Source organism: Python bivittatus, unplaced genomic scaffold (genome assembly GCF_059951505.1).
Source record: "Python bivittatus isolate LINGU-HERP-01145 unplaced genomic scaffold, Pbiv_v1 ctg000700_np1212, whole genome shotgun sequence".
Taxonomy (NCBI): domain Eukaryota; kingdom Metazoa; phylum Chordata; class Lepidosauria; order Squamata; family Pythonidae; genus Python; species Python bivittatus.
Genome location: NW_028277098.1, coordinates 32,463,792 through 32,486,946, shown reverse-complemented (window position 1 = coordinate 32,486,946; position 23,155 = coordinate 32,463,792). Strand labels below are relative to the sequence as shown.

Sequence of the window (23,155 nt, the reverse complement as noted above, 5' to 3'; positions counted from 1 at the left end):
TAAAAGAAGAAGTAAAAAAATACAAGCAAAGTCCCTCCATAAAGGAAAAAAAAAATCAAAGGTGTATATAGAAGAGTTTTTCTTTGCTTGTATTTTTGAGCTTCACCAGCTAGTACATTCCCAGTTCAGCTGAGTAGAAAAATATTGAGAATGATCTTTGTGGCACTTGCTTCTTCTTCTTGTGGCAGGTAATGGTTATAGGGGACCAGTTTGCCCAGCTGCTGTCGCTACATGAAATGGCCAGTGTTTTGCCGATGGTGTCTCTCTGCCATCCCTGATTTGAGAGTCTTTGAAATTACAAGATAGAATGGTGAAGGGGGTAAATTACTATGACAACACTCAACTTCTTGTTAACAGAGATTTTATTTATTATTATATAGATGCTCTGGCATTTGGAAAACAGCAACATTCTTGATATTTTTAACTGAAAGGATTTATTTAATCCAATAAGCAGATTTACACTTACATCTAAGCATTCATGTTCAACTTTCATTTATTCAGTCCTCTAAATTTGTTTCTTACTGAAGCCTCCTAGAGAAATTCTGCATTTCTGGAAAACCTCTTATTTGCAGATTTCAGATGAGTTTATACTCTTTGAAATTAGTTTTCCAATGATCATACTGGCCTGAGGAGTTCTTATTAGAAGCAAATTTGTTATATACAATGCAGTTTTCACATATACATGCAACATACACACAACTGCAGTCAGAAGGAGGCACATCTGTAACTACATATGGCATGCTTTGAAGGGCATTTGGGTTGGGTACCATGCCCTGGAATGGCCAGTTTAAAGTCCATTAGCATATGCTAAAGGTCATCTGGGCTGGGAAGGTTCAATGCATGCTTTGGGCAATCTCAAATTAGCCCTGCCTGAAAAGATTCCAGCCAGCCTTAAAGTTGTTTGAGGCTACCAACACTATTTTGGCAAAGGAGCCTGGATACCTTCTTTATTTCAGCAAGACAGATCACATTGGCTCCATAACCTGAGTCAATTCATTAAAGCAAATTTTAGTCAGCTCACACAATTGGACTTTTCTTCTTGCCAGACCTAATTAGAAGGCTATGATCCAGTTCTTAAAATGTTGCCTTAGATTCTACTTTGGACTTTTGGTGGTTGTTTCCCACCTAATGTGATTACGGGTTCACCACGATAACTGTGACTGCAGTGTTGGATGTGGGGGGTACATCAATATCATGATATGTATTTTCCCAGGTAATCTGCATTTGTATGTATGCGTGTGTGGCATGCAACTGGGTGAACCTTTCAAAGTGGTCATGCTGAGCCTTCTGCAGGACCTGGCTTCATTAATGCTTTAAGGAGAGGTCTTTGTCACACCAATATGCTTTGTACAGTTCCTCTTTCAGATGCCTTCCACACTAGTGTTATACACAACATTGCCCTAATGCATATTTTTAATGCACTATTTCATAAGACATCTCTCTTCAAATATAAGGAGTTTCCCCCCTTTTCTTTGCTGTATAGATATGTTCTTTTGAAGAAAAAGTTTGAGGTGGGAAAACTGAATACTGGCATGCTGTGTATCATTATTCTCCATGCCATGACAGAAACCCATGCTGGCAGATCATTCACTTTGAAAGAACTGTGTGGGGCAGAATTCCTTTATATCCTTAGTCCTGTATTGATAGACACATTGAGTCTCCCCATCTCATGGCCACTGAATGTTTAGTATGCACCACCACTGGACAGGGTGGAATTAGCTAATAGAAGTCTGCAAGCCTTCCACCTAAACTCAGCTAGCAAGAGAGCTGTATGTCTCACCCTTATGATTAGAACTAAAGAATTGCACACATGGCTATTTTCTTAACCTAGCTCCTTTCAAGGGGGAACATGATATTGTGATCAAGGTAAAACCTTTTTATTAACGCTGTAATGGACTTTATTCTCTTTAAACATTGATAAGTGAAATTATTTCATGTCCGAGTCATCAGGTATGAAATGAAGAGCAAATCTGATCACAAAAACAGCTTTGCACTTTGAATTCACTTTGCCTCCTTCAAGCTTTAGCTGTTTGCCCTAAAGAGTCCTGGGCTCCTTTAGAAGCCTTATTTGTTGCACAATAAACCAGTCTGTCTTGTACAGATATGCAGTTTTGTACACAATATAGTGTGCCTGAGTGCACATTTAAGTACAATACCTATACCGGAGAGAAAATAATTGATTTAAGAGAGATGACAGCTCAGTAGCTCATTTCATACTTTCACAATATAGCAATTTTTCGAAAGCCTCTCGTTTTCTGCTTTCTTCCACAGTGCTGCTCATCTTGGCTTTCCATCAATTTACCTTAAGCATCTAAAACAGCAAGGGACATTTCTGAACAATCTGGAGTATTCATCCTGGATCTGAAATGAAAAGATGGAATGAGCACCTTGGCTTACTAACAGGTAAATATATATATTTTAAATGTCTTCCACTGAGTGTGGCTTATTCCTTTAGAAGGGCTTTAGATAATTTGGCCCTGCAGAGAATTAGGAAAGATGCTGATGAGGTTTTGACAATGCAAGCTATAGAACATCGCATAAAAGTTTCAGTCCAGAATCAGATGACTTTAGTTAGTGAATCTCTTTAATTATTTCATAGGATTACTGCTGTATAATCTGAAATGCCTTCTGAAATCCCAGACTTGTGTTATATAAATCAGATTTCAAAGTCTTAATACATGACTGTGAATTATGCATGTGCATGAATTATTTTATTCAAGCAGGATGGCAATTCTTGACACACTTTTAAGTATGGGACGCTGAAATAAATCAGATTCCAACGTTACTATAATCCATTTAATGTGTGCATTTCCAACTTTCTCTACTTCAGATTATATTGTCCTTTAGATCCTATTCAAATCTGGATCAGGTATTTATGGCCTGCATGATACTGCTGTGGAAAAATCTATCTATCTATCTATCTATCTATCTATCTATCTATCTATCTATCTATCTATCTATCTATCTATCTGTCTGTCTGTCTGTCTGTCTGTCTGTCTGTCTGTCTGTCTGTCTGTCTGTCTGTCTGTCTGTCTATCTATCTATCTATCTATCTATCTATCTATCTATCTATCTATCTATCTTTTTATCAACTTTCCAACTGATTTCTGGGCAGACTATTACATTTGCAAGAAATTACTAGTCAATTGATCCCAAACATGTTGTGAGTTTCTCCATATCTGCATGTAGTGAAGATATATATATATTTTCAAATTATCAATTTGGAAACTTAATTTTACAGCCCTGTTTAATATTTTTTCAAACATGAAATAGAAATGTGTGATTCCTTCTTTATTTATTTGTTCCCCTTCTGTATTTGTGCAAACAAACCAAAAACAACCTTCCCTATCAATCTATCAAGCAGTCAATCAATCAATTTGGTCTTTTCTCTGTGTGACCTGCCCCAATCTTTGTATAAAACAGAGGTGGACACCCAGTTCTCTAGATTTAGAACAAGTTCCAAGAACAGGTGTTGTCTTGACAAGGGACTAGAAACAAAGGGCTCTTCCACAAGGCCTCCTAACAGAGGCAGGCAGTTGCCTTGTTAATATAAATAGATGAGGCTGTCTTCCCAAAACTCTTAACCTCCACAGCAAAGACACCCTACAGACTTTTCTGTTCCAGTTTTACTGCGTGCTTTCTACCTTCTGTTGACAGAATCCTTGAACCAACTGAAATGTCTCATATTGGGGTAAGATTTGAGATATGTTCTGTAGTTCTCTCTGTCAAGAGAAGGGAAGTAGGGATGAAGTAAGTCTTTAGACTCTACCCCCTCATGGGAAAACTACTTACCTAGCCTCTGGAGGACCACTGGACAGTAATCAAGAATGCATTACCCTGGATTAGTCATGCAGGTGGGGGAGAAGGTGACTGCTAAAGAGATGTTCCAACCCCGTTTCCCTTTCTTTGTGGGGGTACATAGAAAGAAGCAGAAGGGAGCACATTCTTTAGTGCCAGTTCTCAGATTTTCCCAGACTGAAGCCATGGGATTGGAGAACTGGCAGCATCAATCCTGCTCTCCTATTCTCTCCCTACCTTCTCTTTTGGTGCCACTTTTCCAATCCCAAGAAGTAATCACTGTACAGGATTAGAAAACTGACAGCAGAAGACATGGTCACACTGCTTCCTGCTTGCCTTGCTGTGGGGGAAACAGGAGAAATAGAGAGGCAGAGAGTGAAGAGGGGGAATAGCTGCTCTGATGCCAGTTAACTAATTCATGGAGTGATCACTTAATGACAGGAAAAAGAACCATGGGTCTTCTGTTGCCAGTAATTGTCACCAAAAGAGGCTTTTTCCTTCTCCTCCATTTTTCTTGTGCCAAGACAAAAAAGGGATAGCACAATTTAAGCCAGGATACTGTCCTATCCACTCACCAACTGGGCTGTAGCTCACCAGTTGCAGTCTGGATGTGCACTAATTTTTCCAAGGAGAGACTGAGGTATGTTTAACCTTGGGAAAAGATGATTGAGTGGATATACTAGCACTCTTCAAGTATCTGAAGAGGCATCAAAATATGTTCTCTATCATTGCAGAGTGCAAAATATGGAATAAAGGTCTTAAGAAATAGATGGGTGGATTTTGGTTGAGTGTTAGGCAAAACTTCCTAAAGGGAAGAGCAGTTTGATAGTTGAACAATTACTTTTGAATATGACAGGATAGATATTTCTTTGGGATATTTTAATTTAGATTACTGAACTGAGCAGATCATCCTGCAATAGACGTTGAAAACTATATAAATGATAAAATACATTAAACATAATTACCAATATACTGTAGCCCTTATTCTATGGGTGGTGGAACACTACAGTGCAAACTTCAGGGAAGTTTTGTTTACTAGTTTTGGTTTGCAGTTTTAGTGCCAATACCAGTTCTTGGAAAGTGCAAGTAGCAGTTTCAGAGAAGGCACTTTAACTGAGACTTTGGCTTGGGTGACTAATTTCCCAGCTGAACTTTCCAAGGGCCAGTATTATTCAAGCTCCTCTAAAACAGCTCTGGCTTTCAGATAGCTGCAATTTACATAAGACAGGAAGGAAGGAAGGGAGGGAGGGGATGAATATTTTAAGGATAATTTTGTATAAATGCACATCATGACCTATTTATATATATTTTTAAAAAGCCTTACTTTTCGTGACAACACACAAAGAAATATAAAGATGAACAGTCCTTGAAATGCATTGAAAATTGTGAAAAGATATGCCGTGACCACTGATCCCTGGATGACATGGAGCACACCAAAAATCCAGGTAGCACCAAGGAGAAAAAGGAGAGAAAGTGCTCCTCGTGCACAGGATCTAGGGAGAAGAGAAAGAAGAGGTGTTAGCCTTCTCTCTCTTTCTAGTTTGTTCCCTTAAATACAACTAGTCACTGAAAAACCATTGCATTCTGCATTGCGGTTGCATGGTTTCTGCTTTAGGGTGTGCTGCAATGCTGTTCCTAGAATAAAGTCCCTCTTTCGCTTTCTGAGCAGAATCACTAACGAAAGTGTAAATGCTGATGGCTTTTAAACACTGGCTGTCTTAATCTTCAAATCTGTTTTCTCTAGTGTACTGCAGAACCATATGATTTGATTTTAAATCTACTGTTGATGCAATTCCCCAAGGTAAAGCATATGTTTGTTATAAAGTATACCCCCTAAGAAACCTTGGGGGGAAAAAATGTATAGTTTGCTCTGAGGTCAGCCCGTATGCCTGGCATCAAAGGGAACTTTTGGCTGTTTCTCAGTTTCAGCCTTAGAGATAGTGCTGGCTGTTCAAAAAATGGACTTTCTCCTTATATTGAAAAGATTTTGCTTTCACAAGGCAAAGGAACTTTAAATTGTTGCAGGGTCAGGATGCTGACTCCCAAACAACATACAAATCTGTTCCAAGATTGTTTCTCCCCTCTTATGTTAACACATTGTAATATACGTTTTTCCAGCTTTGTTCATGGGCTCTGACAAATTACACCATGTGCTCTTACAAATAGCCTCGGTCATTCGTTTTCTCTTTCATTTGCAGCCCAGTGATTTTGAAATTCCTTTGCACATTGAACTTGTCCGTTGCTTTTTTTCTCTCTCTCTCTCAAAATCCCCCACTCCCACTATCTCTTTTTTCGTGTGGCTTCTTTAGACATGTATAACCATTTGACTCCATTAGACTCAGAGCACTGTGAGAGCTAATCGGGTGGAGAATGGGAGAAAAGTGATCAATCAAACAACTGCTAAATCCTACCTATAAATCTAGTGCAATGACTTGAAACAACAGGAGTGTTTCCAAGCAACAAAAACAGTAAGTTGTTTTCAATGGTCCCTATAGCACATTCCAGCTTTTCCAGCACAAATGCTTTTCAAGGTCTCTATAAATCAGTTTTAAAGAAAACAGATTGATGGAAAAATCATAGCAGCCCATGAAATAAAATTGGTAAAAAAGAAGAATAACAATAAAAAAAACCTGGTGAAGGAGAAAAAAATGGAACACCTATGTCTATCAGCTGTCTGGAAATAGAGTGAAACATTAAAAAGCCCCACTGAGAGTTCAGAATGGGAGAATTGAACATATGTTTGGCTCCCCTTACTAAAAGGTCTGATATTTGTATTCTTATGCAATGTGTCTGGCAGTAAAGGCCACTGCCCTGAATATGGCTTACAAGAGTAAGATGGTCATATTAGCCAGACTGAATCTCAAGTTTAGTGTCTTTCCAATATACTGTACAACATTTGTTGTAAAAAAAACCCCAAAGCTTTAATTCTGTTTGAAGGATGGTGTTGAGGGACCATCTTCCCAGCTAACAGGTGCAAAATCAGAATTCTAAAAGGCTTCGCAACCTATCAGTGTCCTCATTTGAGAATTTTAATATACTTTAAAAAACATTAATACAACAAGAAATAACATTTTTTCAAATGTCTCAGTGTTTTATGATGTTGGGAGATCTTTTTGTTCCACCATGATTTGCTCCCAAGAGATCCTCATAAAATGTAAAATAGCAATGTTCTTTATAGCAGCAGCTATATAAACAAAAGCAATGTGTGGAATTTAGGCATTTGTCAGCAAGATAAATGCTTTAATGCAGTATAATGAGGATGTACTTTCTTATTATACTAACAAACTGAAAGTGGTTCAAGAGTTGCAGTTAGTTAGGACTAACATTGCTAGATAACTGTTTAAAACATACTGCCAAAGAATTCTATCAAAGTTGAATCTTACCTTATATTTTCATAGCAGCTAACTTCTGGCTTTAGCATGGCTGTTTGACGAAATACTTTATATATAATTACTCCAAATGCCATCCAATTAACCTTGAAAAATATAGATTTGACTTTTTAGTTTAGAAAAAAATGCACACTAGAAAGTTGCACTAAGTTGTTTTCAGTGGTTCCTATAGCACACTCCAGCTTTTTCAGTACAAATGTACACTGTTTTCATATAAAAACCAAATAAATCCATTTTTTTGTATTCTTGAAGAAGAAAAGCCACTTTATTAAGCATAATAAGTGCTGCACTTGTCTAAGTTAAACAGGATTATAACCCTTTTTTAATTTTGGCTTTATTAGTTTCCGTAAGATTAAAAATAAGAAAAGGAAAGATACAAAACTGATTAGTGCAGTTCATACAAATTGTATTTATAATTAAGTAAATATAACAAACTAGCAAATGGCATGAATATAAGAAAGGAGGAAAAAAACAGTAAAATTGGGGAAAAAAACTAAAAAGAGAAAAACAAAGAAACAGATTGTATTTTTTCTACTTTTCTATAATACAAAAATAGTACTTGCATCTTTAAACATATTAGTACACTTTTTTATTTAAAATATGTCATTCAATTTCTCATGGGAATTAGGATCAACATTTAATTTCTTCCCAAAAATGTCCAAATATGTATAACCACCTTAAGTGCTAGAAATATCATAATATTTCTATTGTAACTGGGGCAAAGTTCTTGCCAAAATTTCAAAGAACCAAATAATAACACTCTAACTGGGTCTATAATCGCACATATTCAATATCATTTTTATTCTAACACAATACATTACTGACATTAGCAAATAAGTCAAGCGATACAGTTTAAAATCAGTAAAATTGAAACTGCTATTACCAAATAGGATGGTAATTCAATGTGTTTTCCAAAGCAGTCTGCAAATTCTTTAGTAAATGAATTGGTAAAGTTATTTGGGGATCAGAAATTTATCCTATGTTTAGCTATAAAATGCATATATTTATCTAGGGTTTTAATCTAAACCAAACTAGACAAAGATCAACCTAAAATATTTTGCATTTCCCTTATTGCCTGAAAAAAAAATTAATAACAGTATGTGTTTATTGACAACTTTGAGTATAAAATATAGAAGTATTTATGAGGATTTTGCAATAGGTTTATGGTAAAAGGTTCTACATCCATATGGTAATACCTTTATCTTCATAAAACATTGTAGTAAAACAAACAGAAAAGCAAGTATTGTTCCTCTGGGTTTGAAAATATTGAAAATTGGGTACCAGGTTAGAATAATGTTGGCTGAACATGAAATTTTACATTTGTTTCACTAACTACCAACAGAGAACATCAGCATATAGTGAATAACCGTATCCTATATGAGACAGAAAGAGCTTCAACACTCTAACAATAATACTTGGGCTGTTCTGTAAGTATCCCTACCAAATAAACTGCCTGAAAATGAGGTCTTATTCTGTTCCTCCTGTGAAGTCACAATGGCTATTTCCAACTGTTTTCGGTTTTCAGGTGGAGATCATGATGGACTAACATGCCTCCATGCTGTGGGGATGATGCTGAGGCAAGGACTGGTGGCTGGGTGGTGAGCCCAGGCTGATGGAGCTTCTCTGGGCAAGGAGGAAGTTGGGAGATTACCCATTTGAGCTGTGGATGGCAGCTTCTCATGAGCAAACCCACAGATTCTGGTTATGACCTGTGGGTGACTTGTGAGCAGAGCTCTAGAAGCTGAGGAAGGAAACATCATACTCACAGCCTTTGAAAAATTGGAAGGAGTGATTTTAACCTTTAAGTAACAGAGATACCGACTTAATTCAGTCCAGAAGGTGAGAGATTTTTATGAAAGTTTCAAAGAGGAACTGAAGAAGATGCAATTGGATGAAAAGGAGGGAACTATACAACAAATAGAGCAAGAAGATCAGGAGAAGAAAAGTATGTTAGGTGTTAAAAGTGTAGACTTTTCTAAGTTCACAACATAAACATGGGTTTTAAATGCCTAACATGGAATATAAATGTTCCACAAAAAAGAAAAAAGGTATTTCACTGTTTGAAAAAATTAAAACAAGATGTAATTTGTCTACAGTAAACACATATAAGAAAAAAAAAGATTAAAAATATTTGACTTATAAAAATTTGGGATAAGAATTTTTTTTGGCAGGGACAACTAATAAAAATGGAGTTGTACTATACATGAATCTACAATTACAACCAAAATGTATTATGAATGATGATAATGGATAATATGTAGGGGCTGAAATTAATTTGAATGAAGCTAAGATTATGATATTGGAAATACTGTATATGCCCCAAATGAAAATAAAGCTATATTTTTAAGGGACTTATGGAAAAATTGATAGAACTGCCTTATGAATAGATATGTTTTGGATTTCTAAGAAACTTGCTACATGTATTAACAATTACCAAAGACTTTTTCAGATCATAACCCAATGACTCTAACATACAAGAGGAAAGTTAGAACTTACAGATGGAGGCTAAATGAAACTTTGTTACAAAAAGAATAACGAGGACTGTAAAAAGAAATTGAAAGATTTTTTTGAGATTAATCTACATAAGGAACTGATATAAGAACAGTATGGGATGCTAGTAAAGCCTTTATGAGGGGGCAATTTATTCAGCAAAATAGAAAATTGAGAAGAGAAGAGAAGGTGCAGAACATTTTAAAGGAGATAAAGATGAAAAAGGAAGAACTAAAAAGGTCTCCAGGAAGAAAAAGTATCTCACAGAAAATTAAAATTTTACAATGCCAGCTTTCTATGTTAACAATTAAAGAAATAGTAACAAAAATGAATTTTGCAAAACAAAAGAACTTTGAGTCATCATCATCATCATATTTATTTCAGTCATTGACCAATAAAAATAGATACAATAAAACAGACAACAATATTACCCCTTTCATCAATAACTACTAGCAACCATTTGTGGGCGAAGCTTACACATTATGTAGCAAAATTTTGCAACTTTTAAAGAAATAGATCTGTCTTGATTATTTAACAAATAATGCAAGTAAAAATTATCGGAATGCCCGGGAAATTTAAATAAAAGAGGGGTAATCAGCTGAAAGCAAATGTCCCTATAATACTAACAATACAAAAGAACATGGACTGTGGTTTCAATGACACCTGTACAACAGGGGCAGTATCGAATATCATAAGGGATTTTCCTGTATTTTCCTTCTAAAACAGCTGTAGGGAGAGCGTTAAATCGAGCTAAGGATAAAGCTCTCCTGAATCTTGGGACTGTAATATGATACAAGTATGAGACCGGTTTGCTCACTAGAATTTGGTTATTTGCAATTATATTATGGGTAAAAACAGCAGTTTCTGCTTGGCCTTCTGTATCTAAGATCCTTTGCCTTAGTAGTGGCCTGGCTCGGTCAAACTCTAAAGTCAAAATGGCATCGTTGGAAAACCCATAGAGACTCAGTTTCTTTTGGATAGCTGTTTTCCAGGTCACCTCAAAGTTATATGCCAGTATTATATGGGTCAGTCCACTGGGGTTATGGTGTAATTTTAGCCAGTGGGTAAAGATATTAATCCATAGATTGGTTTCAAGTGTACTGACTCCTGCTTCCCATCGGAGTACTGCATTTGGAACAGCTTTGAGTCAGCAAATAAACCAGGAAAATGGTTAGCATATAAACTAGAAAAAAACATGAGAAGAAAATGATATTAAAATTACAAAATGGGAATACTATGGTAACAGATAATGTAGATATGCAAGGAATTTTTCACCACTATTATACAAAACTTTATAAAGGAGAAGAGATTTCCCTGGTAAAAGTAGACAAATATTTAAAGAAACAAAATTTACCAAAGATCAATTGAGTAAGTTATTCGATCAAAAAATAAGATTATTCTGGTAATAACTCTTCCTGACAAATTCATGCAGACCTCTGGTGGAGTACCAATCATTTCTAGTATGGAAATTAGTCATCCTTGGTATGTCTGACCAGGCTCCTCTGTGTCATAGATGGAGCCATAAATGAATCTTGCAAGGAAAATTTCTGTAAACCAGCATATATTTGGAAAATTGCATACAAAATCACTTTTAGGAAAAACTGAGTGGTAAAAGACCTTTGTAACAGTAGGTACATGAAAAATATGTCTTATTGGTTTCTATATAATTACGTAGGAAAAATATCTAACATTGCAAAAAGTTGTATAAACAGTCCACAAGAACTGCAAATCTGGGGATTTTTTAAAATGAATTGTTAGGAAATTTTATAGTGTAGAATATTATACAAGTTCATATGGCATTAAAATATTAAAATAAAAAAATTTACAGTTATGCCTATACTTGCACCTAACAATTAATTAGTATTTCATGCTATTTTGCGGAAAGTGGGAGGCAGGTCAGGGAGGCCCCTGAGGAACTTATCAATGCTTCTGGATATTAACATAGGTTTCTCTATCCTCAACATTTTAAATATTACTTCAACCCACCAAACAGAACTTTTTTTCATTTCTTTCATCACTCCTGTTCTCTACAAATGTGAGAAAGGGATCATGACCGAGGAGTGGGGAGAGAGTTTATGCCTTTTTCACTCACACTGAGGTTTCCCCTTATCAGCCAAGCTTTAAGGCCATAGATATTACCTTATAGCTAAGGACTTAACTAGGAATTTATTTTATTTTCAATATTTCTCTCTTTTGTCTTTCAGATTCCTATGTAAATTGAGTTCCGTTCATGGATTGGGTACTTTTAGTCCGCATTAATGGAACAGAAGGTATAATTTTAATTAATTCTCTACAATAACTTCCACCTTTACTTTCTGAAATTTATTTCTGAACTTGGAAACCCTCCAGAATAGTATGCAGCAGGTGGCAGGAGGAAGTGAGAAGGAAGACAAATTAGTCTTTCCTGAAGAAGAGCTTTTAATATTCTGGCACTCTTTTATTCACAGAAAAGTTCTTCTATGACTGCTTTTATAGGAGGAGTCCTCTTACATATCTTGTTTTCAGGGGATCTACAGTAATCAATATCTCTTCCCTTGTCCTAATGGGCACATGTGTTTGTGCTTCCTCCAGTTAGTTTAATTATTCCTCCTGTAAGTTACTTCCTTCTTTTTGGAAAATAACTTTCAATTACAGTCTTTCTTCAAAATCCAAAACCATCCCTTTCATAATGACTAATAATTTTTCAGAAATTTGGAATTCTGAAGTGCCTGCTTTAATAACAGCATACCCTTTTTAGTTTTGTGTTCCTCTGTGGCCCTGCTGTATCTTGTCTTTACTACAAATTTTGCAGATGCTACAAAATCTGCAAAAACAAATCCAAACATGCATGCAATTTACAGGTGTCTTTGGGTAGTTATAAATACTTTAGCTAAGTGTTCTAAATAACCATTGCATGTTCTTAGAAAGTTGGGTCATCCCACCTGTTTTTAATTTGTGTTTTGAGTGCATCTGTAGTAAATAGGTGAGAAATTGCAGTATTCCAGAGGGAGAAATAAAGTTGGAAATTACCCTTCTCTAAGTTTTAAATCTACCAAGAACTCTAAAAGACCAAGATGCTGCTGGTGAAAGGATTTTTTTTTTTTTAAAGAGAGAATGGAAGATTTAAAAACACAATGGCTATAAAAAATTAGTTAACAATTAGCAGCCTGACCTCCCCCCCCCTCAAAAAAAGCGTCTGTACAGATTTTCTAAATAGCAAGGAAAATCAGGAACAGTATATATAGAATTATCGGAGAATATATTCCACAGTCTGGAAGAAATGCAGGAAATGCTCTCTCCTATATAGCAGGTAAACAAGCTTTTGACATTGGAGTCATCTACACCTCTCTTATGGATTTTAATGGCTGGACAGGTTTGTAATGAAAGAGGCATTTTCTCTTACAGCCAGGTAGGGTTTTAAAAGCTAGCAGCAACCACTTAAATTGCACTTGGTAAGCAATTTAACTGCATTGTTTAAATATAGGCTTTGTAGGATCCTGTATCTTGCACAAGTTAGCACTTTAGCTGCTGCATTTTGCACCAGCTGTAACTCTGGTCACTTTTAAGTATACTCTTATGTAGGATGCAGTGCAATTTTCTTTTTAATCATATTATCATCATCATTGAACGGTCACCTTTTTATTGTTTGATAAAGCAAGAGGGTACGTGAATTTTGGATGTTAATGATCCTATAATCTCAGTTACTGCTTAGACACAAGACATGGGAACACAGTGTACAGACAAAATCTCCTGAAGAAGCCCCATTGGAACAAACTGACATTTTTAAACAACACTATTAGTGATATATGGCCATTAATGCAAAAAGAGAAGCAATTGCCCCTCAATGCTGTTTCCACAATTATACTAGTCCTATTCAGGTTTTACTTTCAGTCCTGATAGGGGATTCATCCATTTGAACATTTTAATGTAATCGTGATGAAGGGGCTTCATTCAGGCATTCAAATGAGCATGGATAGGTTCATGGTAGTGTATCTGTGCTGCTGCGATGTATTAATTATTTTTGCATCCTGAATTTCTAAAAAGATCTAAAAGAAGGCAGCCAAAAGACAAGATTATCTAGGTCATGGAAATGACACCATCAATCAATCCTCACATTAACAGTAGAAGATTGATAGCCTTTTACCTGCAACATAAATGTAAAATCTAAACTGATCACAATATACATAAGACTTAAAATTAGACTTTAATTTAGGTTCATTTTTTTCATACTTAGGTAATTAGGTATAAATCTCCAAATCAAAACCTTTTAATTTTTTTTTTCAAATCAAAAAGATTTATCCCCCCCCCCTTTTTAAGGAAAATTGAGTGAGATGGGTGGTGACTAAATTTGAAATATAAATAAATAAAATAGAAATATTTGGGGGTAGGTGGGAGAGAAATATGTCAACAATACAGGAACAGAACTGAAGGGACAGAAGATTGCTTTTTGCTAAATAATAAAGGAACAATAGCAGACTATTGATCAGTAACTGAATACAGAAAGGGATAATATAAAGATAGTATAGTATGCTAGTAGGAGGCTCTTTATGGGAATGCTTTATGCTAAAGGGGTACCTTGGTATTGTTCTTCCTTGATATTTGTTACTCTTTTCTGTTTTTTATTATTCCAAACTCTTCTATTATGGTATGGTATGGTATGGTATGGTATGGTATGGTATGGTATGGTATGGTATGGTATGGTATGGTATGGTATGGTATGCTATGGTATGCTATGGTATGCTATGGTATGCTATGGTATGCTATGGTATGGATCTTTTTGTGATGATAAAGCAAGACAGTCCAATGAGACCTAATGGATGTTCTTGAGGGAGGAATCAAAATGGAAGGCCAACTAACTCTTAGTTTCCAATTTGAATGAAGATTCCTAATCTAAGAAAAGTTTTCCAGGCTTGTATAGAAATGGATAAATATTTAGCAGCCCACAGCACAAGAATTCTTCTTTGCTACAGTTACAGTGGGAAAGGATGGAAACATTTCATGGACAGAGAATGGACTGAATCTAGATTCTCAAATTATAAGAATCAGAATCCAGATGATTTCTACTTAAAATATCCAACTCCTTTCCAACTGTAATTATTATGGGCCCCAGAGAGAACAAGGCTCGCTGTGGGTTTGAATTTGTATTGGTTTATTAAACCTTTCAAACTTCTTGATCCCCACGGTATTTACCAAGACAAAGCTGTCCACAGCTAGTTTATATTCTTTGGGTTACTTGATTCAGCAGCTTTCAGTGTAAACAGCAACAAAAAATAAAATAAATGAAAAGTTATTGAACACTACAGTATATAAAGAAATCCTCCAGTGTATTAACTCTGTAGTGCCTGTTTTCAGATAGAAAGAACAGCAAGTATGAATCATTGTAATTCTAAGTTCCTCTGGAGAGAATCAGAAAGCCATATGATATCCTAGTGTGTTAGATTTTGCATTAGGATCCATGACTCAGTTGTAAGACATCCAGACAGCTCCATATTGAGCTCACATCTGAGGAATACAAGTAATTTCATCTTCTATTGGCAGTTTGCTTAAACAGCTGGCTTTGAATGCATTTCTTGCCTTATGCTGGCATACAGGAAAAAGAACTGAATTTTGATTTTCCCAGCTGTAGTCTTTGTTGTGGAATTATTAAAAAAAAAAAAAGGCCCAGAAGCATCTAGTCATTTTCTGAAGCCATTTTCCCTAGGCATTTAAAAAATATATATATTTGATATATTTCATCAGCTCAGACTCAATAGGAAGACAGCTTTTCCTGCCTGTTAATAAGGATCAAGGGGAGTTGTATGTAGGTGTGTGTAGGCAAGAAGTGGTAGAATGTCTTAGGTTGATGAGAAGACATAATTGCATCCTGTGTTAGTAAGTGAGATAAAGAGTAGAACTAGGAGAGTGAAGTTCGTAAGTGAGAAAGAAGTTGGAGAGAAGAGAAATGAATGATGGGTTAAACAAAATATATGACCCTTAGAAAAGATAAAATGTTGGATTAAAGGAAGAGTTTACTAAAGTTAGCTTCTTTTCCATTTGTGTCTCTGATTTGTTTTCCCCTTCAGTACATTGATTATTCATATCAAATTGTGTTTTAATCTGCCCACTAACCTTAGGACAGTCTATAGTTAAATAAAAATAAAGTAATGATTGCACATTAAATGAGAAATAAAGCAATAAGTGAGCACTTGGTGGAAGGGATGAAATTTCTGCTTTTCTGTATTAAAACTGAGAACACACTTATACTATCCGCATCTCTCATTCCCCACCCTCCAAACAAACAAACAAACAAACAAACAAGCCCATTATTTTAGCCCACAGAAATAGCTCATAATCATTCTCATGCAGTCATTCCAAGAACTCAGGCTGAGATGGCCAGTGTTTTCTCCACTTGATCAGTGAGAGAAGGTAAAAGTTGAGCACCAGCCAATGCCATGTACTCCAATCCTTCTCTTGTTGTATTGCTGTTCACAACAGGGATTAAAAAAAGATAGCCATAGCTTGCTAAGTCACTTTCAAAACCCAGTGCAAAGGTTACAGCAGACTTATCAGTGGCGGAAAAGGAGAAAATTTCTGCTCTCAAACCTTGTACAGCATTTTAAATAGCAGAATAGAAGAAAGGGTAGTTGTATACTCACAATTTTGCAACAACCAAGATGTTTCTGATGTACAGTAACATCTAATGTCAGGATCACTGCTGGACTTAAGGGGGCCATTACAAAATGTCTCTTCTACAATGATAATATATAATACAGTATAAAGAGACCTAATTTTCATGGAAGGACCTTGCAGATGCTCTTGGTCATGGTAATATCCTAGCTCCAATCAAGGGCCATGTTTTCCTCCACAAGAAATGCTATGATCCAGTACTAGATGAGATCTTCCTAATTTCCCAGGGCTAAAAGGCTGGAGATACCTTTAGTCTACAATGTTTATTTTTGTCTCTTTTTAGAAAAAAAATACATAGTTTTTGGAACTCTTTGACTTATCAAGGTTTACCCCCAAAGTTTCATAAAACTCCCTTCCTCATGGCATTTTAAAGATTACTGAAGGCAGTTTTATTTCAACCATGCCTTCAATGTATTGTCGAAGGCTTTCACGGCCAGAATATGACGGCTGGTGTGGGTCTTCCGGGCTGTGTGGCCGTGTTCTGGAAGAAGAAAAAACCCTGCCTAACCCCCAGGAAGATACACACATATTCTGACACCAAAACAAGCAGCCACTCGTTAACCCAAACCCCCCACCCCCCCCTAAGCCCCCCACCAATCCCCCCCTTCAGATCTCTATAAATACCCACAAAAGGGTCACATCATCCTGGGCACAGAGAGAACTGCTCCTGTCTGTGCTCCTGCACTCTGAAGATGCCGGTCACAGATGCTGGCGAAACGTTAGGAAACAAAACTTCCAGAACACGGCCACACAGCCCGGAAGACCCACACCAGCCATGCCTTCAACCTTAATTAAATGTCATTAGCATCCATCTTGGGGGCATAATTTGATGTATCATCCATGTGACATTTCTCCCTAGAAAGTAATAAAGTATATATGCCATATATTTTTATTTAAATATTATAAGGAGAATAAGGGATTTCTTGACTAAAAAAGAAGTTTTCTTCATGCTCAAACATAATAATATTATAATAATAATAATGATAATAATAATAATAACTCATGCTGTAATACATGCATTCTCATACATAATGCCTTTAAGTAAGGAAGGAACACTTGCTTTGAATCCTTCAGTTAAACGAAATCAGTGCAGCTAAATACAATTTAAGATTATTTTTTCTTGTTTATTTAAAACAAAATATAAGAATATCGTCTTGGAGTAGATATATTACTGTTTGGTAATTCTAGCTTCAGCATAATCAACTATAGTTTTTAACTGAATACTAAAGATTTTAAAATTTACAAAATCTGCTAAGGCATATAATTGGGGAGAGGTGTTGCTCAGGGTCAGAAGGCACAGTTCGCTCATATAAGATGTTAAATTGTCATGAATTTCAAACTGGAGTTCTAAGTAGCAATTCTCAGACATACCTGCTTAAATTAGACAGGCACTGCCTTGCTGGTCTCTACAAGCTGGGTATACATGTTCACCCAAAAAAATAGGCCTTCAAAATTAGGACTTGCAACCAGATATGTAGGTGTAGCCTTGTGATTTAGTGACACATGGATGTACTGTTTCATTTAGTTTAATGGTTTACTTTGATATGGATTATTAAAGCAAGTCTTGAATCTTGCTGTTGCTGAGATGAAGTATGCACATTTTCAACTGTACCCTATTAGTAAGGGTTGCAGGGATGGTAGAGAGCTGACAAGGGTGGCAAAGGATGAGGTAAGAGCCTCCATGACTATTGCCATCCTGTTTGCTGCCACAGTAGATTGCATTACCACGTGCAGATTTGGTAACTGGTGGTGTGACAAAGAAAGGAATTTCTTCTTCATTCTGCTGCAGTTCTAAGGCAGGTGCTGGTAACTGTGGCTGAACATTTATGTTTATGATACTTTATGATTATTGTTGGTACAATATATGCATATCTAAGTAGGCTAAGTATTCATTTTTTAATTCTCCCCTTATCTTTTCTATAACATGTCACAAAACAGCTTGTACCTGCCTTGTGGGGGAGGGGTAGAAGAAGCTATCACAAAGAAAGACATCCTGCATTAGCAATATGTAAAATACAGTTTCTCAAATCAGGTGCTATCTAAATAATTTTTTAAACGACGCAATATGGGTGCAGCTGAAGAAGTCAAGCAGTAGCTATTCTGAACATGAGCATATTCAAAGGGAAGAAGAGGAAAATGTGACTCCACTCCCAACGCCCCCACTAATCAAAGAATATTGAAAGCTGTATGGTATGGAAGTGGAATGCATAAGGATGAGACTTTTATGGTACTCTTTCTGTAAAAAGAAGAGACAGCCTAGGAAAGAGATAATTCTAAAGATTTTGACATACTATTCCTTAGTCTGTTCAGTGTTTTATATTCAAAACTTCAGAAATAAAGCTTCCAACTCATCCCTTTTCTACTAACCTAGACTCTCACTCAATTAGTGATGAAACTATCTATATGCTGATGCTAAATTTCAGGAAAACAGAGAGAAGGGAAGTTTTTTAAAGTCACATTTTTTCTGTTGTTTTTAAAAATATATATTTAGATACGTTTTCTTAAAATGTCTGATGTCCAGAATCACAGACATCATTCTTTCCAGTGACCCTTATTATCAATGTTAGAAATAATAAGCTAGAATTCTGAAGTGCAGCCTGGCGTGAACAGAAAAAGATTTTTGTCTTCTGGCTAATGGCTGGTAAAATGAGGCTGCTTCAGGGATGCTTCCATCAGGATAGAAGATAGTTAAATTGTTAACTATGCAATGGTTTAAGCCAGTCAATAAAAATGTATGCTATATTAATTGCCTGAAATTGCACACAAGCTGTCAGTCAACAATGAAAAGTATGTCTGCTGTCTTATTTGTCTCATTATCATCTCCCAGATGGATACACCTGCCCAAATGCTTTAGCTATTTGTTCTAGTTTGACACAACTGGAAAATGTTTAAGAACAACAACAGGAAGTAATATTGAAGGCAGCAGGGAGATAGAAGGCCAAGGAAGACAGAAACAATCTTACAACAGCGCATACATCCTTTTAAATTTTAGTGGTCTAAATCTGCACTCAAAAATTATGTGCAAAAATGCCCATGTTCAGAAAACGTGTCTTTGGAGAAAGTCACACACTGAAATGTATATGTGAGGGAAATTTACAGCCAGGATGAGAACAAAATGCATATTGTTAGAGAAAGCTGTACATGTATCAAATGAGGATTTGGGTATTTGTGTTTATTTATCTTTGTAAAATAGATGATATAGGACTTCCACACAATGGATTAGTAACTGAATACGTATGATATTACCTTAAGTGGATATATAGATTTATAGTTTATATGGATTTATAGTTAGGGTGACAGTTTTTGCTTTCTTCTTTTTTAATTGTGTGAAGGAGGCATTAGAAAATCACTGAGGATTCTGACTGCATTCTTGAAAGGTATGTGGGAATCTAAAAGGAAGAAGCTTATACGCAAGCAGATCATTTTCTGTGCAACTGGAATACTGGTATCCGGTATCCAGCTTGTGTGAGACATTTCATTCTCCTAAGTGAATGGTCAAAATTTCCAATTCCTTAATAATCATGAAAAGATACCTTCACACAAGTAAGATGTGTTCTTGTCTTATGACAAACACTGTACAAAATTTTAGTTGCAATTCCTGGGATGGCATTCCAAGGCCTATATGATAATTTACTTTTCTCCACTCTTGGCCAGAGAAATAGAGAGGCATTTGCTTACTTTCTTACTGGCTTATATGCAACTCCAGTTATCACGACTCTGAGCAGCTTGACATACCATATAAGGGTATAAAATTATACATAAAGATCAGTTGAGTAACAACTAACTCTCAACTCCATACCAGGGAAAACAGACTCAGTTCAAAAACAGAATATCTCATTATAAGAGGGAATACTTCATGACACTTCTGTCCCCAAGGCCTGTTGGAGAAGCTAGGTTTCAGTGGCCTTTTTAAAACCCAGGTAGGTAGGTAGGTAGATAGGTATGTATGTATTTATTTGTGTATCAAATTTATATGGCCACCCATCTCACGAGAAGTGACTCTGGGCAGCATTCAACAATCAGCTAGAACAACAAATATATAAAAACAATCATTATAAAAATTAAAATATGGTTAAGGTCAGAGCCATGCCCATCTGCCGCACAACACAGTTCCAAAGAAATCTGATGTAGGCATCCTTTCCATCTCCCAATCATCTATCTACTCATTTTTTTCCCAGTGTTGGTGAATCTAGTATTGGAAAAGGTTAGGTACTGATGTCCCAGAAGGGGAAGACTGGATCTGCTGGAACTAAACAATTCTTGGGCCCTTGCCATGATTTCTAATGAGCATAGATATATTGTCTCCCAGTGATTTCATGGAAGCTAATTTGTTTTGTTTTTCATTAAAAATGTAACTGATAAGGAGAAAAAGAATTGCACAATCTGCAAGTCTCTTATTTCTACCCTCCTGACAGAAGCCTGGCAGGAGGTAGATATTGCAGAGCTTCTGACTTCTCAGTGCTTCATAAATATTCTTTTATGTAGGGTTGCTTTGCCAATCTCTTTTCTGTTCAGTAGTGGTTACTGTGGTAGAATACTGTATCACAGCACAGAAGTTAGCAGGTTTAGTTTAACCTTTTATATCACTTGTAGCCATAATTACTTTCACCCCTTCCTGCAGGAAGATTTTCTCTATTTTCTGAAAGCTTATGCTAAAGTCATTATTTTATTTTAAAATTGTATTACTGTTACAAACTCTCAACCCAGTCGAGCTTTGATCTAATCTGAAATATAGTCTTAGAATTATTGGTTGTGGTTCTAAAGACTGCAAGGAGAAGCAAGTTAGGGAAATTATCTTTGACTTGCAGCTTGTTTTACAAAGGTTTAAAGTACTCCTTTCCCTGTGCATGTTCAGACTGACCTAGTTTTTTTTTTTAATGTATTCTCATCAAGAAAATAATAATTAAAAGAGTTGATAGGATCAGTTGTGCCACAGGCATATACTACAGAATTCTAATAGTACTTTAGGCATTAATGAATAAATATCTTAGGAAAATGAGTGCTGTTTAAACACTTGGAAGAGAACGAGTGTGTACTGATGAATGTCGAAGTGAGTCTCTTTTTAAATCCAGATCTGTAATGTTCAAAATGCTTCATCTGCCTAAAACATAGTATGATATTGTAAGTAACCCTTATAAATCTGCAGGCTTGGTATAACTTCAATAACATATATAAAACTTTCAAGGCATATTATCATATACTCTAACTCATCAAATTATCCCCTGTACTTTCCCCCTTTTCTTATAAAGAAATGTCTAGAAAAAGCCTTGCAAAAGCAAAAAAGACTTATTTAAAACATTATGGATCCCAAATATTAGGTGGTTCATTCTACCATCCTAATAAAACTCAGAATGTTTCTCAAATATTACATCACCATGCTACATTGTCAGATTCTTTTGCAAAAGGAAAGGTTTTTAAAAAGCATTTTGATTATATGATGAGTGTCTTCCTCTCAATGGGGGAAAAAAAAATCAAATTCCCCTTTAGGCATGGATGGCCTGATTGGAAATGTTTATGAAATTATCACCTTCTTTACATTACACTCCAGTTCAAAGTTAGTGGGGAGGTCATATTAAACTAAAATGAGTATCTTCTCTAGGTCAAGAATTCACAGATATTGCTGTTGCTAAGATCAGTTCCATATTTGTGAACATTCTTCCTGGTTGTGAATATTGTACTATGTTCAGTGCTAGCAGAGCAATATTCTTCCACAATTCCAACTCTGGAGACAGCAGGACTACGTTGGAAAGCCAGAGAGGTTAACTACGTTGGTAAGCCAGACAGATTAGTTCTATTCTCCAACATACAACAACTGCAGCTAAGAAAATGTGTTTTTCTTTAAAAAGTGGCTGAATACAAGACAAAGTGCATTACAAACGCCTATGGACTGTGCGGTCCATCTGGGAAAATTCTGAAGAGAGACATGTAGATTATGCAACTTATTTAACAGGGAAAAATGAATTCTTACATGGTATTAATTTTAAGACCCATTGAAAGCTGCTTTCACATTCTTTCCAAGTATTGCAAAAATCCCCTTTTTCAATAGCTTCTTGGCTCTAGCAGCCCCGAGCAAACAAAAAGGTCATGCAATGTATTGGAACAAAACTATAAACATTTGCATATTGACAGAATGGATTAATTCATGCACTTATCTGAATCTGCACGGAGCTCAAAATGAAGAACACATCAGCCTTTTTCTAACCTGCATTCTTTAAACAGGAAGTATGAAGGAGAGCCGTGCTTGTTTGGCTTGAATATAGATCCACTGGTCAATGGGATTAGTGGAATCTCTGCTTTATTTAGGTCATGGATCACATGGAGAGCTGGAGAAAGCAGGGGTAGTATTCAGCCTCTTTCTCCCATTTTAAGGTCTTTGCCTAAATGGAGTCATTTGGAATAGTTCTCCATGACCCATGCTAATTTTCCCAACCTTAAATCTCCTTGTATAACTCGGCACAAAATTGATTGAAAAGAATATTATTGCTGATATGTTTGTAACAGTGCCTGGGTGAAGGAGTTATAAGTGTGTGCAATTTGGAATGCTCACAAATGTCTAGATCAGGATAAAACACTTTATCTACTTCACTACAATTTCACAATGTGAAAGAGATTGCTTTCATTCTTCCATTTTTCAATATCAAACTGGTAATAGATTTATGCTTACTGTATTTCATACAAATGTGCAAATATATTTTAAATACACATTTTATCAGCAAGTGAGGACCAGGAGTTATTTATGTCATCAGCCTAACAGTCTTCCAACATTTCTTACTTGATCTAAATTAAGTTTTACATGTTTAACTTAGTGGCACTTTGGAAGCATCAAATGCTTC

At 36.0% G+C, this 23,155-nt stretch overlaps 1 protein-coding gene across 2 annotated transcripts in view; it reads right to left on the bottom strand.

Moving 5' to 3' along the window:
• Window positions 1-344: 344 nt before the first annotated feature.
• ADGRL4 (adhesion G protein-coupled receptor L4) overlaps window positions 345-23,155 on the bottom strand; it is a 91,253-nt gene continuing 68,442 nt past the window's right edge. For both annotated transcript variants that reach the window (XM_088153487.1, XM_007432858.3), the window contains 3 exons: window positions 7,182-7,273; window positions 5,123-5,291; window positions 345-2,361 (listed from right to left, as the gene is read on the bottom strand). In XM_088153487.1, coding sequence (XP_088009613.1) covers window positions 2,299-2,361; window positions 5,123-5,291; window positions 7,182-7,273 — 324 coding nt within the window. In that variant the 3' untranslated portion in view covers window positions 345-2,298. The remainder of the gene's footprint in view (window positions 2,362-5,122; window positions 5,292-7,181; window positions 7,274-23,155) is intronic.